This window comes from Anoplophora glabripennis, unplaced genomic scaffold, assembly GCF_000390285.2.
Source record: "Anoplophora glabripennis isolate ALB-LARVAE unplaced genomic scaffold, Agla_2.0 scaffold1, whole genome shotgun sequence".
NCBI classification, from domain to species: domain Eukaryota; kingdom Metazoa; phylum Arthropoda; class Insecta; order Coleoptera; family Cerambycidae; genus Anoplophora; species Anoplophora glabripennis.
Window position 1 is genome coordinate 1,686,812 of NW_019417028.1, and position 16,997 is coordinate 1,703,808.

At 31.6% G+C, this 16,997-nt stretch overlaps 1 protein-coding gene across 1 annotated transcript in view; it reads left to right on the plus strand.

Moving 5' to 3' along the window:
* LOC108916894 (aminopeptidase N-like) overlaps window positions 1-16,997 on the plus strand; it is a 29,475-nt gene that overhangs the window by 8,273 nt on the left and 4,205 nt on the right. Inside the window, exons 2-5 of the mRNA XM_018723216.2 lie at window positions 10,700-11,408; window positions 11,684-11,842; window positions 14,366-14,659; window positions 14,893-15,076. Of these exons, the coding sequence (XP_018578732.1) occupies window positions 10,723-11,408; window positions 11,684-11,842; window positions 14,366-14,659; window positions 14,893-15,076 (1,323 nt within the window). The 5' untranslated portion in view covers window positions 10,700-10,722. The remainder of the gene's footprint in view (window positions 1-10,699; window positions 11,409-11,683; window positions 11,843-14,365; window positions 14,660-14,892; window positions 15,077-16,997) is intronic.

A 16,997-nucleotide genomic window follows, 5' to 3' on the forward strand; every position in this document is an offset into this window, starting at 1 on the left:
GAATATTCCACATAGAAGGCTTGATAGCTGAAATAGCCGAAACGATCTTAAATTTTCTAACTTAACCGTTTACAAACAGAGGCGATAATTCCTTTAGTGGAGTGACTATTTGTAAATATTTCATAATTGTAGACTGTAGCAATTTTTGGTCTTTCTACTTAGAAGAGATGAGTTTCATAGAATAGAGTTGATGATGTAGAAGACATTGGTTATATTGTTGATAGTGAAATTTCCAATATCGAAAACCAATAAATCTCGAACTTTTATTACTGGTGACCAAATAAAATTTTAAAATTTATAACAAACACCATTCTTAAATCACCAGCAACAACACAAGTGACCTATTTCTTAGTCAACGTAATGGAGTGAGAAAATGCCAAGAGGAATTGCTGGATAGCTTGGAATGTCTAATATATACTGGTCATAGTTTTTGACAGCCAATTCATAATAAATAAAGTTTTTCACAACTTAGAGTGAAAAAAGTAAAAAAAAAATTAAATAAATTTTATTTTTTTTAGACACTGTCAAAACTGAAAAATGAAAAATTACTGAGAGATCTATTGACTTAAATCTTGGGAAGGAAGGGTGCAATAAAATTTTAATAAAATTCGTTGATTTACCAACACTAGAAGTGTAAAAAGATCGTTTTTTTCTTTGTTCTCTCATGTACCTTACAATAAACACGATCTATTTAAATATAATAGTTAAGGCGAGTCTAAAAGTGAATTTAAATGTAATTGCCTGTACCGTAATAAAATAAACCATTGTTCGCCACTTGTTTTACCCAAAATTATTTATCTCGCCTTATTTATTTGAAGATCCATTAATCAGGGAAGTGACAACTGAAATCCGTTTCAAACAAAAGCCGTTTCTTTGAGGTTCCGTGTCGAAAATAATCGAATTAAATAAAATAAACTTCGAAAATTGAAACGGAAACTTCATCGTTCGGCGTTCAACACTTTGGGCTGTTCTGTTAAATGACTTCGTTCGAACTTATTAGGAACAGCGTAATTTAAATGGATTGTTTTCTTGGTAGGACTCTCACGCAATATGCGAGTATCAATTTAAGTTAATTAGGCTGGCTAATTATAAGGACGGCAATTATCGTTCTGATACCACAACTGACTCGTAAGCGAACACTAAGGGTTTTTAAGAAAATAACGGGAGAGATAGATTATTTAAAATACAGTACCATATGTATCAGAAAGATGAACAAACTGTTGATGCTGATTTAGCTCAATTTGATTTAGCTCAATTTTTTATTAGTGACCAACACATGGAAGGAAACATTGATCGCTGGGAAGACATTGAGCACAAAATGCATACCAGCTTACTTATGGACAGTTTGAAATATGTATTGTTGCAACCTGCATAAAGCAGACTGTAATTCTTCCTAATTTACTCCTGAGTATTGAAAACAGATATTGAATATCTCCTAAATTATTTCTTGTCTTATTTGTTCCTCTTTCTGATGGAATGACCTATAAATTTATAACTTTACATACTTTTGTTAATATTGAATTTAAGTACGGCAACTTGAAAATCAGTAACGCATAGAGAAATTATTATGAAGAATTTAGAACGAAATGATTCAACAACTTTTTAAATCAAGTTATTAGTTTTTCCAATTACTTTGCAGCCACATAGCTTACTAGATGCTGGTCGTACAACTGGTTATTAATATTATTCTGTTGTTTCAAACGGACCATAAAGTTCATTGATGGTTACGTTTTAAGTTTTATTTAGGACAGTTGTGAATATCTACAATAACAAGTAATTAATGATGACAACGCAAAGACCTTTAATTGACAATTTATATTTTGTCACACTAGTTATACTCAGTCACATGAAACTATTGCACGAAATAACCAAAAATTCAGTAATATCCGAAATATATCTTTTTGATAATATTATATACATAGATATATTATATCTATATATTATATATATATATATTATTAGATTATATACTTTTTTAAGAACGAAGATTTCTAATGCACAGAATAGAATGTTTCTCGAGAATATTTAAATGAACACACGACTATGACAAAGGCGAGAATATAGTTTCTAAAACATATACCCGCTGTCTATTGTTTTATACACGCAAAAAAAATTCATGGTATCGCACGAAAAGAAAATATTTTCTTCTTTCAAGAAATTTCTTACTTTAAAAATAGGCAGAATTTAAAATAAATATCTGATACTTACTGTTAAACGAATTCTATTCTTAATTTTATGATCTATATAGATTTTATAGAAACATGTTTTGTATTGTATATTAATGTATCGTTTGTTTAATATAAAATTGAATAGTTTTGGTCAAATGATTGTATATACTTATTCTAAGAATATATTTGGATATAAATATGTCTCAGTAATAAAAAATATATTGTTACAAACTTACAACATCTATATAGTACAACAGCTATAGGCCAACAAATATTTTTACTCGAAAAAAGTCCTATCTGCGAGATTATTGTAAAATTGTCTGAAGCAATATAATACAAGACATCTCTCATCTCGTGAGTCAAAAACTTTTATTAGCTAACTTTTCTATTTAAATAAGTGAGGAAAACAGTTTTTCAACTTTGCAGGGAAAACCATCAATTTTAGCGAAAAGTGACTCTCAGACAGCTTGTAGGGAGTAAAATTATCTACAAAATGAGACTTGTTAAATTAAAATCTGTTAATAAACAAAAAAGTTATTGCAGAAAAACAAGAAAAGTGCCCATTTTTTAATTTGTTTATAACTATCGCATTTATTGTTAAAATTTTATTAAACCTATTACAAGTTGAGGGTTTTGTCATACTTTAAAAGAGTGCCAAAAGTCGGCGCTGTAGGTGCAAACATGATTCTGAAAGGGTCATTGTAATCTTAAAGACGTAATTAACCGACCTATTAAAAAATATCACCGTTTTTTTGACACTAACTTTCTCAAATTGTGCATTAAAAAACCGTGCGTTTTTCGCTTATAAACAATTTGAATAAAATTGTTGCTATTTATGCTACCTCACCGAAAACAGATACAAATGGTTAGCTGGCAAAAATTTTTTTTAAAAAAAGTACCCTCTACGACCAACAGGAGTCAAGATAAGATTTTTTTTAAATCGTAGCGCAATTGTTTATAAATATTAAGACTTGAATTTTTCGCAAAATAAAGTTTACGACGTAAACTACAATTTCCCGTGAATTGCATTGAAAAATGTGTAAAATTAACGACTCACGAGTCTTTTAGAGAGAAGTTCAAATTGATGCGCGCTGTAAATTTTGCAATATCTCGGCTTCTATTCATCGTAGAAACTTAGAAAAAATAACAATGGGCATATTTACGAATTCGTAGAATAGCCCTGCATCTTTTATACTTAATTTGTTTTAATTTACAAAAATGTCACAGAAATTATTGTTAAACGAAATATTAATTAAAATTTCAATTTCGGAATTATTTTACTATTATTAAATAAATAAATGAAGCTATCGTATTATGTTCCTTTAGACAATTTTACAATAATCTCGCAGATAGGACTTTATTCGAGTTTCTCTTTTATTTTCGCTAATTTTCCTGGTGTACTAGGATCATTCATTCATAAGTTCCCACGTATGCCAATCTGTGACCTGCTACAATTTTCTTTCAAGAAAACATAAGTTTAATTATAATATGCTACATTTGTCTTGAATAATTCCTATATTAATACTAAATTTTAAATATATTTATATATTTTAAGAACTGGTAGTTTTGAAACAAATATGTTTGCAGTTTATGATAACTGTAAGAGATATTATAGCTAAAATCCGAGATAATAAATTTCAAAACTAATATATTTCACGTAGTTTGACGAAAGTATATACATTTGAATAGAGTAAATTAACATTTAGGACAAAAAATCCCATTTAAAACTATCTGCTCATTTGACCCAAATACTTTTTTTTTCAGTGTACATATTAGTGTGATAGCTTTTTTTTATTTTAAACTGCAACTGCGCATAACTTCTACATTTACATTATTTCGAAAGTATAATATAACATATCTAAAACCAATGTCCGCTTTCAGTACAACAAATAAGTTCGATAATTTAAATTTGTTTGTTAATTTTGACATTTTCTTTACAGGCGGTAAAATACACACCCTGTACCTTTAAATCTTTCCGTACATGTGTTCAATGAGCGCTAAGATGGTGGTAGGAGTCTTTAAAATAATGTTATTTAAATGATTTTATTGCCGTTGCTTGATTTGCTTGCCACAAGATAATTTTAATTGTATCCGAAGAACATGGTCCACTTAACATTTCCAAAGGAAGCGAAATATGCGGGTGAGCCTCTGTACTGCCCCTATTGTGGTACTATTAAGTTACGCATAGTCACTCAAAGCGAAATCTTAGACCACATAAATCGAGGCGTTGTTTGTTTTGCATCTTCCTTCACGTTTTGGTGTTGCTCTTGTGAACAAATTCAGAAGTAGTTCATGAAAGTGCGGGAGATTGCATGATCGTGATGTAGAGGGATGATATTCGATGTAATCTGAACTGATCCGGATGATGCTGTTTGTTTCGGTTCGTGCCTTTCAAAGGACAGGAAGTAGGAGAGGATACGTGATCCAATTAAGAAAATAAAAAAAGATATACTCTTCCAATTTCGTAATTCTTGGTAAATTTGAAACCGGTATATGTCTGGTGGACCTATTGACGAATGACCTTAGATCTTAGTTAGTGTTCTCAGGATTTTTGTTCATTTTATATTAAATTTAATGTAAAGACGGAGACATACAGGGTGTTAGTGATAAGTTTTGCCAAATTTTAATGGCGTATTCTACGGATGAAAATAATCAACGTTTATATGATTTTTTCTGTAACTTCAATAGCAAAAAATATTTTGTGATAAAATTTGGGGGATGACATTTTTTAGTAGGTATTATCTTTTCATGGATAACTTATACCAAAATACACTCCAGTGGCGTAGTTATTGGGGGAGTAGGGTATCTTTTTTGGAAAAATCGTACGCCACTGGTTTTTTAAATAATTTTAAATGTTTTTAAAATGTACAATCAATTTGTGGCAATAAAGCAAAATATTCGTAAAATTTACTGGTCTTTAAATAATTAAGAAATCAAATCAAAAGAAGATATTTAAGTATCTACGTTGCTATCTATCATTTTCTATTTATTGCTAAATGTGTAACAATAAATTCAACACCTAATATTTTTGAGAGATATCAAAACACTATACAAACGCCAACGTTTTGTGTCGATTCCAAGAACAGTTTTCTCTGAATGTTTGGGCAGGCATTGTGAGTGATTACTTGATTGGTCCCTACTTTTTACCCATATCCCTCGATGGTCGAACTTATCAAAGGTTCCTACAAGAAGAATTACCACCACTTCTAGAAGTGGTGGTAATTGAGGTTACGTCAATTATTGTGGTATATGCATGTTGGGGCAAAACTTGATCATTTTTATCGGTAGAATACGCCTTTAAAGTTTGGTAAAATTTATCGTTAACACCCTGTATACGTTTGACGTCATGACAATGCTTTTATCTTAAATGAAATTTTGTTGAATCAAGTTATCATTTATCGTTCATAAAAAAAATACATAGTTATCCATTAACCAATCAACCAAAAAGAGCTTGAAACGCTTTTTACTAGACACTTCGATATAATTTCGAAATATTAACTCACTATCTTGAGACAATTAAAAATATTTACAATATCCAAAGTACATCTATGATTATACATTATTTAAAAAAATAAGTTTAAAGGTCTTTAATTGTTATTATTTGCAAACTACTTTCAGTAGAGGAAACAGCAATATTTATTACGAATGTATTTAGTTTTAATTTTTCTAAATAATTCCTAGTATTACTTAATTATGACCGGACTCTTAAGTTTTTCAGTTTTCCCCTATGACTTCGTCATTTAAGTATATTTTGATAAATGGATACAATACACATATATCTTGTTATTAATAGAAATATAAATACATATACAGGGTGTTTCACAACTTATCCAAAAAAATTTGGGAACAGATGCGGCATGAGAAATGGAGTCAATATTGTAAAAAAAATTTTTGTAAAATCCTTATAGTTTCTGAGAAAAAAAATTATTGAAGTTATATCACATTAAACCACTACATAGCTGGACAACTGTAGTCCCTAGCGTCATTCGCAATACGCGTGGAGAGCCATATGACTCCTAATACTGAAATCCGTCGTTGCGGTAGTTTTTACCTATTATCTGTGGTATTTACATCAGTTTTTTAGTAGTTAGTGTCAAAAATGGCTTGCGTGTATAGCAACTCAGAGTTGATGGATATCGTTTTAATTTATGGAAATTTTGAACAATTGCTGTTGCAGCATCGGGTATGTCAAATGATTTTATTATTTAAAAACACAAATTAATTTTATTAATAATTAATAAAGGCAAAAGCATTTGAATTTGCCGATATAAAATAGGTGCGATAAAATTCTATTTACATATTTCTTTCCTTGCGAAAGTTTTTGTCCGTTTTTATCACGCCGCCATTCCGGTCGCATTGTGCGAGGTCAGGTTTTACAGTGGACCAGTTTCTAGTGCCATGCAGAAGTGTATTTTTTAATCAATTTCGAACTGACCTTTTTGATTTTTTCTTTACAAAATTGTATTTGTAAGGGTCCCTTGTACATCCAGAATTTTTTTTTTGTGGATAAGTTCTGAATCACCCTGTATAAATAAATACCTTGGCTTACGTTCAATTGAAACATTTAATAATTATTGGAAATTAGTTTTTTGCTCATTTTTTTTGTGTTTGAAATAATTATGCAATAACTGACATAACAAGAAAATATAAGGTTTCTTAAGAGAAAGTGCCACTAAAATATCATGCGTTTTTCTTCTTCCTTTATTTAATAATAAATCAATAATACTAATGAAGCAGAGAGATGTTTATTGAATAAGAAGTTTTCTGTCCATAATCTACACATCATATAAGTATCGAATACAGTGAAGATGATTTTTTCGAGACAAAACGTCTGAATCTGGTTCGGGCTGAGGCAGTACAGTATTGGGGGTCATGAAGGCTTGCAAAAAATGCAGTAAAATTTCCAGGGTTGTATTTAAAAAAATGAAGTTGCTGGTCCTGGAGAGACGAAACGTTACATATAAAAATTGATTATGCTATTCGATAGAGGGCAAAAAGTTGCCATGAGAAAGTGTTCTTCTTTTTTCAATATCACCTTAAACAAGACTGAAATGAAACAAAAACGGATTTCCAGTTCGTATCTCTTACCGTTTCCGAGATCCCTGTAGTGAGAAGCGAATTTGCAACAGACTATATATATATACCTACCTTTTGCTCGTAATAATAAGCAATAAGTCTGAATTAGTTCTTACTTTATGATTTATTAAATAAATCTTTAAGTTGTACCAAGTTGAGTCTGAAAATTATGCAGTTAAGATTATTCCATCGAGTAATAAATCAACGAGCTGATATTTCGCAACGACTGGGAGCAATTTTTCACATTCCTCAGCCTCTTTAAAATTAGTTGCTCCGAACTTCCTCCGTCACAATTTTTGGCTGTGCGTAATATATTAACCTAAACGTCTTATAGGATATCTCTAAACTTCCTCCCGATGAATACAAACCATAAATCATCCTTATCTTGACAAGTATTGCCTTAATTATCCAATTAAAGCATTGTTTACGACCAGATAATTGTTACACAAAGTCGTATAGATTTGGTGAAACTGCTGGGGTGATGTCAACTGGTAGAGCCTGCATAATTTCGTCTTTGATAAGTATAGAACTAGTACATTTACGAAGCGAATATTGACTATTTCATAATAATACTATAAACTCTAGGGACAATAGGATGTTAAAAAATAAGAACGTTTTTGTATAACGCCTATTGTATTTAGTTTTCAAGGCACAAGACACTACAGTAAGATTTTCAAAGAATTTCACCAATGTTTCCAAAAGTAACCTACTTATCGCTTTGAAGTTTAACATGAAATTACATTTTAATAATCGATACACAATGCAGGGGACTTAAACTCACAAGGATTGCCATCTATTTTATTACTACTTACCTCATCTTTAAAGATATCCAACCAACAGGTATTTTATAAGAGCGTTATTTTCGAAATAGAATCTTTTATTAATGTATACATTTTTTTATTTTGCGGTTACAAAATATCTCAAAAAGTAAAACTACTTATGGAATGCCACAAAAATGCATTCAGGAAATAATATAGTGTTAAAGCTTGAAAAAGTAGTTGCTCTTTAATTATATAAGAATTTAAATTTTCACATGCAGCAAGAACAAGAACGAGAACAAAAACAAGCACATGCACAATGACGAGAGTAAGAAAAAGGCAAAGATAAGAGCAGAGGTAGGGGTAAGGACAAGAACAAAAACGAGAACAAGAAAAGAATATGTTCAAGAACTTGTCAAGAGAACAAAAACAAGATCAAGAACAAAAACAAAAGCAAGAACAACAACAAGACGAGACGAGAAGACAGGAGCTATAACGAAATTGAAAACGAGCACGAAAACAAGAGCCAGAACGAGAACAAAAGGAAAAATTAGAAATTGGCAAAGAACAAGATTAAAAACAAGAAAAGGAAATAGTAGGAATAAGGACAAGAACAGGAATAAGCAGAAGAGCAAAAGCAAGAGCAAGAACAAGAACAAGGACACAGACAAGGAACTGTTTGCTCTTTTAGTTGCAGATATTTTGTTTCTATCGTTGTTGATTCTTGAAAAATTAAGATTATGTTTCTGTTTATCATTTTAAGAAAAAGATTATATTTACTTTTTATTAATTTGCACATGCACTCGACTATTTGAGGTTTGAAGTCATCCCGATCAAAAATATATAAATTTTGTTAGCATTTATTACGTTCATAATCATTGAGATTTTACTTGAGCAAAACATAGCTGGAAAAATGTTTTAATAAATATTTATTTCAAGTGGTTTTTTCACATTTTCTATTTTTTCCAATATTTTCAATTTTTTACTTCGGAATGAAGGAAAGAAAAATGAGGGTTTTTCCAATTTTTCCAGTTTATTTAACCAACTAGTTACATCTCTACCGCATACCACCAATTCTTTACATACAGACCATCGTGAGTTCAGCAATTTTCTTTTCAATTTTTTTATTCCAAAATTTGATTGATAAAAATGTTAGGAATTAAAAAATTAATTCCAAATAAAGGTTATTTTACAAAAAAATCCTTTTCCTAAATCTTAAAATGGGAAGTTAATGGGATTAACATACCTTCTTTACTTTACAATAGAATTACGAGTAAAAATCAAATATATTAACTGACCTAATATCCTACAAAGCGTGTTAAATATTTAGGTAGCCAATAACGAATTTATTGGAACGTTTAGGTACGTATGTCCACATATACAAATTGGATCCAATCACATATTTTCTCAAAACGTGCCGCCTAATTTTAGCAAGATTTTGGTGTCATTAGGTCACAAAACACGCAGGGAATATGAATTTTATTTATAAATACTTGCGTGATAAAAGTAATTGTTAATTCCTCTGACATTTTAAGTGAAATCAGCTAATATTAAGCTATTAATAATACATTTTAAAATATTCTATTTCTACTATTTTATGTATATAATAATACATTTATGGTATTCTAATAATTCCAAGTTAAATTTCTGAGAGAAATATCTACGGCCTGTGAATACATTAGTATCAGTAGATTACAAAAAAATCACGCTTTATCTAGATTTTTTTGTTAAAATTATTGGTCATTGTATACAAAATTTAGCCATTTGTTCTGACCCTTCAATATCGCGAGATAAACACCGCTTTTTCTTGGAAGAGATAATTATTAGATTATTGCCTTTTTGGAACTAATTATTCAATGTCTGTAATATGCGTATTACCTAAACGAATGAAAATATGTCCACGTGACATAAACAAAATATAAATCGAGATTCTTCTTACAAATATTCTGTGTCTGTATCAACAGTAATCAGCAATGACCAAATGTATTGGGATGAAATTTAGTGATTGTTTGAATTTTAGTTTTCTAAGAAGTAGATTGGTATGAATCATTGTTCTATTTTGGGTTTTTCATAAAACGTATTGCCTTAAATTGAATAATAAAAGTTTAATTTACTATTGTTATTAACTCTCAAGAGATATGTTTTTGTCTTCTGGTACATAGACAACTCATAAATATTGTAATATATTATTTGAAGGAAATATATATTGTAATTTGTCTGTAGGACAACTTTGGTCGAAAGTTCCAAGATCTAGAAACAATTAAGCTTAAATGAAATACTATTTCAACACATTACATAAGTCATAGCTACTATAGTAATTGCAATCAATAATCATGTATATAAGAATTCAATAACTTAAGGTGATTCATTCAAATTCGATGAATAGGTCAAGTTCATGACCGTACTTATGTCAATAATTCTTCTGTCTGTTGAGGATAATATATTATATTTGCATTTGCTTTTAAATATCTGACAATTAGCAGTATTAATTATTCTCCTAAAGAGTGGTGATGTTTTAAATCTATCTCATCTTGTACGTAACTGTAAGATTGTAAGACTGTAAATATGGTTAATGCCAGTTGTAAGAGACCATTTGATTAAATATTACTCCTCCAATACACATGTACCTGGTAAATCATTCAATTTCGTTGATTCAAGGATCTATGGTAAAAAATCTAATGTCTACATTTGTTTCAGATATAGCTCAAATTCATGATCCCATGGTTCGAGAGAATCTGATCATAATGGATGTGGTGACAACAAAATTCGGCAAGAGAAAGCAAGTTCAGATATCTAAATCTTTAGGAATATTCCTCCTCCTGTTATTCATAGGCTGTTTGGTGGCTACGGGACTTTTAGTGTACAACTTCTCCTCTTGCTCGGGCATATCACAAGCAGACTCACCAGGAGTTCCCTGTCAGAACCAGGCTGAATCATCTCCGACGGCAGAGAGTGTTGAAGCAGAAACAGAAAGTGGAACCACAGTGCTCGCCACCACCACGGAAGAAACGAAGACTGATGCTTTAGAAGATTTAGATGTACGGTTGCCAACATCTGTCGTACCGCATTCGTATAAACTTAGACTAGTCCCTTTCTTGCAAGAAGGGAATTATAGATTTCAAGGTGAGGTGCAGATTTTAGTGAATGTGACCAGTGCTACCAATAACATTACTCTTCACGCGGATGACTTGTTTATTGACAGTTTTAGCATTACTGACGTGAAGGGTGGTAGTGTTTCCATCATATCCGCGAGGGACATAAAAAAGAAACAGTTTCTGGTTATTGATCTAGCCGAGGAAATTGTTCCGCCGAATCAGTATTATATTCATCTTAGGTTTATGGGGACGTTGAACGATCTTTTGCAAGGATTTTACAGGAGCAGTTATCAGGAGAAGGGCGAGACAAGGTATAGTTTGTTACTTTATTGTACTTTTGAATACATAGTAGAGAAATCGATAGTAGTAGAGGGGTAGATTTATGAGTGAGCCTGCATTGACGAGGATATTTTATTTTTGAAGTTCGGTCTTTATTAGTTTGTCACAGGTGAGACTACCGACATGTCTTGCCTTTTGTCAATTGGTACAAGGCAATGACAACTATGACATAACGTACCTTCTAGTAGGTACATCTCGCCCACACTGAAAGAAATTGTTGGGTAGTTCAATTTTCTTCTCATTTCAGATGGATGGCTGCAACCCAGTTTCAAGCTACGGATGCAAGGAAGTGCTTTCCCTGTTTCGACGAACCAGGACTGAAAGCCCGGTTTCAAATCAGCATAGCCAGATTAAAAAACATGACTTCTATATCCAACATGAGAAAAATTAATAGTACCTCTGCTCAGTAAGTAGTTCTGAGAAAATCTATGATTTTCATCCTTTCAATACAAAAATTAAACGAATTATTCATCAATGGACGATATGCTCTATAAAAATCGTTCAAAGTCGTTTCCATGTGCCAATAAACATGGTGGTCCAATCACTCTGTCACGGCCTTATGTTAAATTAAAGAAAATACTACCTGGAAACAAAAAATATGGTGATATAGGAAAATAATTCTAAGAAAGAAGATTTATAAAAGTCAAAAAACGGTTTTTCGCTAATAAAAAAACTGAAGTCCAATCGAAAAAACTTAAATGGGAAAGTTCTAATTATTAAAAAAACCTATCGATTCGTATTTTTAAATATATTGATTGCTATATTACTTTTCGAGATATATCGAAAAAACCGTCAAAAATCGACTTTTTTGTTTTTGCTGTATCTCCTGCAAATTAAGGTTTTGAAACTTGTTACTTGCTGTAAATGTAGCTCTCGGCAAGCAAAAAAGTACCTTTTTTTAAATTAAAAAATATTAAAAATTTTTCCAGTTATATCGATTTTTCGAAAAAAAGGTTATCTCGAAAATCGACTTTTCTTGCTCGACGAATAGTCGTAGAGAAATGAATCAGTGCTCATTTTTTTCCTTAAGAGTTGTACTAATATGGTAAAAAAAGAGTGATAACAATTTTATTCATTTGTGAATTGACTGAAAAAAGTAAAAAATTTTTGGTCGCGTTTTTCTTGAATATCTTTTTCGATTTTCATTTCTCGATAATACCTATTACAGGAATCGATTGCTGGCATTTTAAGCGATTTAAAAAAAAAACGTTGCTCTATGACATTCTGGAGCCGAGTTAATTCTTTTTTTTTTTTTTCAAGAAATTGAACAAGCCGCTATTTAAGGTCTACAGCGTCCATTCTACAAAAATTGAAGTGGAAGATTTATATTTTCAATAAAAAAAATACTGTGGTTCATTTTAGCCACTTCTTCATTTTGAACTCTGCGTCAAACCGAAGCATTCGAGCGCGGCGCGAGCTAACTGTAGCGGGCGGAGGAGTGGGGGTAACGCTACTCGGCCGCTCCGAAAACTGAATTCACCCGTTCAAAAGCGCTTTTACTTTCAAAATCTTCATTGTTTGAAAATTTAGTAAAACATTGATCCTTGCACCTTACTTGTAAAATTATGCACGTGCACAAGATGCACAGGGTCGGCTTACATTGATGGTTAATCTTCTCAAGCATTTAAACCATCAGTTGCCTAATAGAAGTTGCTCATTTTCGCGTCCTCTATTGCCCTTTTCAAGGAACGTACTTATTTCAGAAACATCCTGTATTGAGAAAATATAAGTGAATTATGTTTTAAACACCGTGATAAATAGATAAATGAGGACAATTTACTCATGAGATCTGGGATAATATACATAGTGTACCAGAAATAAGTGCCACATTAAAGCAACAACTTTTGTCTAATACATTTTGTGCATTTGACACTTATTGAGGGACACCCTGTATTAATTACTGATTGTCAAAGAAGTAGAGCAAATTTAAAATTTAATAACATGCCACAAGAAGATAATTTCAGTGCAAAACATATATTTTGCATAAACAAAAGTTCTAATTCGCTGATAATTTTGTAAATATAGGAATTAAATCAAGGTCAACAATTTTTATCTTGAAAAATATTTTCAATAATTTATCCTGTTCCGCGTAAATATTAAAAGTACTTTAAACCCCGTGATTGTGATATTTCTCACGTTCAAAATCATTTATTTTGAATTAAATTGGAGATTAATCGGAGTGACGTGCTATAATTAATGTAAACATCAGTTTGCTGACAAACACATCGCTATCCAATTATGTTATGCAGAATAAAATGTAAATATAGCAGATGGATAAATCTTGAACGCAACTAACGCGTGTTCCAAAAAGATCCAAAGACCACCTCAATAATTTTCAGTATTAAGTTATATCAAAAAAAGTTTCAGATAAAAGCTGTAGGATATCAAGAAGCCGATGTGCTGGGCACAATTCAAGGTCAAATGAAGGTTAACGTGAAAGTTTGAAATGGAACTCCCTATTTTTATTGCCATCTGCCTTGATATTTAAGGTCAAAGTCGAATCTAAGTTTACCAGCATCTTGATATTCTACAACTTTTCTCTGAAACTTTTTTCGATAGAATTCAATGCTGAAAAAATTCTTTATGGGATCGGGTGTTTGTGTAACTGTTTTTGACGATACATGATATCTCCAATAGAAAAGTTAACCCGTCAACCAAAATCTAAAAATTTTACAATTTGGTAGTAATTTCGAAAAGAAAGAAGGAGTTTTTGTTAAATTCTTGAAATTTACTTGTAAGCTTCCTTCATTGAATCAACAAAAACATTTTTGGGTACAATTTATATGTTTGGAGGAAAAAATTCACCGTAACATTCAAAACCTTTAAGAAAGTCCTTGTGGTCATGAATTGTGTACAGTTTGTTATTATTACCACGATCGTATTGTTTTGAGAAAGGACAGTGTCAATAAAATTCTCTCTCAAATTTTAGACCAGATCTACCCGGTTACATGTGGGACAACTACGAAGAAAGCTTACCGATGTCAACGTACTTAATAGCATTCGTTGTGTCCGATTTCGAGAGCATAACGAAAGGAAAAATTTCCATATGGGCACGAAAAGGTGCTCTAAGTCAAGCTCACTACGGTCTGGAAATCGCACCCACGATTCTGGACTATTATGAGGAGTTCTTTGGAATCAAGTATCCTTTGCCGAAACTCGACATGGTAGCCATCCCAGATTTTTCAGCGGGAGCGATGGAAAACTGGGGACTGATCACATACAGGTAGTGAAAAAACACAAACTCACAGATTGCCCATAAAATATTATTGGAAAATTTTTGTCATCTAAACGACATAAAATACAGGGAACAACCCATCCTTATAAAATTCATCTAAACGGCATAAAAAACAAGAAACAATCCATGTTTCTAAAATTATCTTGAGTAAAAAATATGAATCAGATAAACAATCCAGTCCATTTTATTAAAATATATTTATAAAATCTTACGCATTTCAGAGAACCGGTTTTATTGTACGAAAAAGGAGTGTCCAGCCGATCAAGCCTGCAAAGGATTGCCCATGTGGTGGCTCACGAACTAGCCCATCAGTGGTTCGGAAACCTAGTCACGCCAACGTGGTGGACAGACCTTTGGTTGAACGAAGGTTTCGCTACGTATGTGGAGTTTCTGGGAGCTTACGCAGTTAGTACGACAAATCTGTGCATATATGCTTATCTAACTACTTCATATATTTGATAAGATTGCTTTTGTAGAAATAGTCAAAGATAAGGAGATGATTAAAGGAATATTGTGTAGTTTAATGAACAGAAAATGTCATTGATTCTTTAGGAAAACATAAAAATTCAATTCAATTTTATTGTTTAATTTGAGGGATAATAGAAACACAATAACAATTTGCATCTCAAAACAAGTTCTCTACACCAAATGTTTCAGATAATTCGTCTTATATGTAAGAAATCTTAAAAATGACTTTTAAACAATTGAAAACGAGGTTGAGAATGTCAGTAAGACATCCTTTCTTGACGTTAATGGTACAAAGTATCAGACTTATTTCTTCAATGAGTCAAACAAACAAAACCGTTTAAAATATTGTATTCTCGGTAATCGGATGTTAATGCCCCTCGAATGCCATCCATAAATAAATTTTGTACGACCATCTGGGAAAACAATTAACAGCAATTTATATCCTCGTGTTAAGAAGAGACACATATTTGTACAAATGGCAGTTAAAAATAATAGCTTTGTGAATATGGCTCAGTAAAAGTATTCTCTGAGTTTATATTGTAGTTTTAAAGCCTTATGGTGAAAAAGTAACAAAGGTATTCAGATTTTCAAAAACCTATGTCAAGAATTATCATCAGAATAATCATCAATTACACAGCCCCACAAAAAAAAAGTATCGGATCTTTTATTTAGACCCAAGCATTTCGAAATATTTTTTCCGCTGAATCCGAATCTGCTTTCAGATTTGGCCCAACAGGTCTGAGTTTTCTGGGAAAATTCAAAAAACAGGTCAAAATTCATAAAAAACGTCATTTACGATCGACGAAAGTTATAAAAAGTAAAATTATTCTACCAGTTCACTAGACGTATGGTTTTTCACTTGTTTAATTCCAATTTATCATCATAGAGTCAGACAAACTGGTCCAACTTCATTCAAAAACAGAAAATTGATCAAAAACGCCATTTTCATGGCATAATTCGTGTTGCAGCGTTCTGGATCCATGTTTTTATCCACCCACCAATTTATGAATTCATACATCTTTCTATCCAGTAGTTCATGCATGAATACGCATATTTATCCATCCACCTGTACCATCTATAAAACCCACCCATCCACCCATCTATCCATCTAGTTTTTGTGCTGAGAGATAACAGCCTAGAAGATTGAGAATGCAACAAAACTTGTAGATTACTCTACTTTCTAAACAAAGGAAAACGATATCTACAAATCATTCTTATTTTTACTGCTATAACGTGTTCTCTTTTCTTCAAANCCACCCATCTATCCATCTAGTTTTTGTGCTGAGAGATAACAGCCTAGAAGATTGAGAATGCAACAAAACTTGTAGATTACTCTACTTTCTAAACAAAGGAAAACGATATCTACAAATCATTCTTATTTTTACTGCTATAACGTGTTCTCTTTTCTTCAAAGGATTTATGCAAAGGGTTACGCTTTCGTTTAGTCCCTCTATTTTTCGTTTCTCTTTTTAACAACCTAGTTTTCGCCCTATATGTTTATAAAGGGCGAACATTTCCGAATATTTCTGAGGCGAAATTGAGGTGTAGATATAATTATTGTATCTATATATATACGTATAATATTGCTTAGTTATCAGCTTCATATAAAAGGCAACAATTTCAAAGCCTACCGAAATATTCTCTAATAAGTTTAACATTTTTATAAAGAATAATGTAAAACAACCATATNATCCACCCATCTATCCATCTAGTTTTTGTGCTGAGAGATAACAGCCTAGAAGATTGAGAATGCAACAAAACTTGTAGATTACTCTACTTTCTAAACAAAAGAAAACAATATCTACAAATCATTCTTATTTTTGCTGCTATAACGTGTTCTCTTTTCTTCAAAGGATTT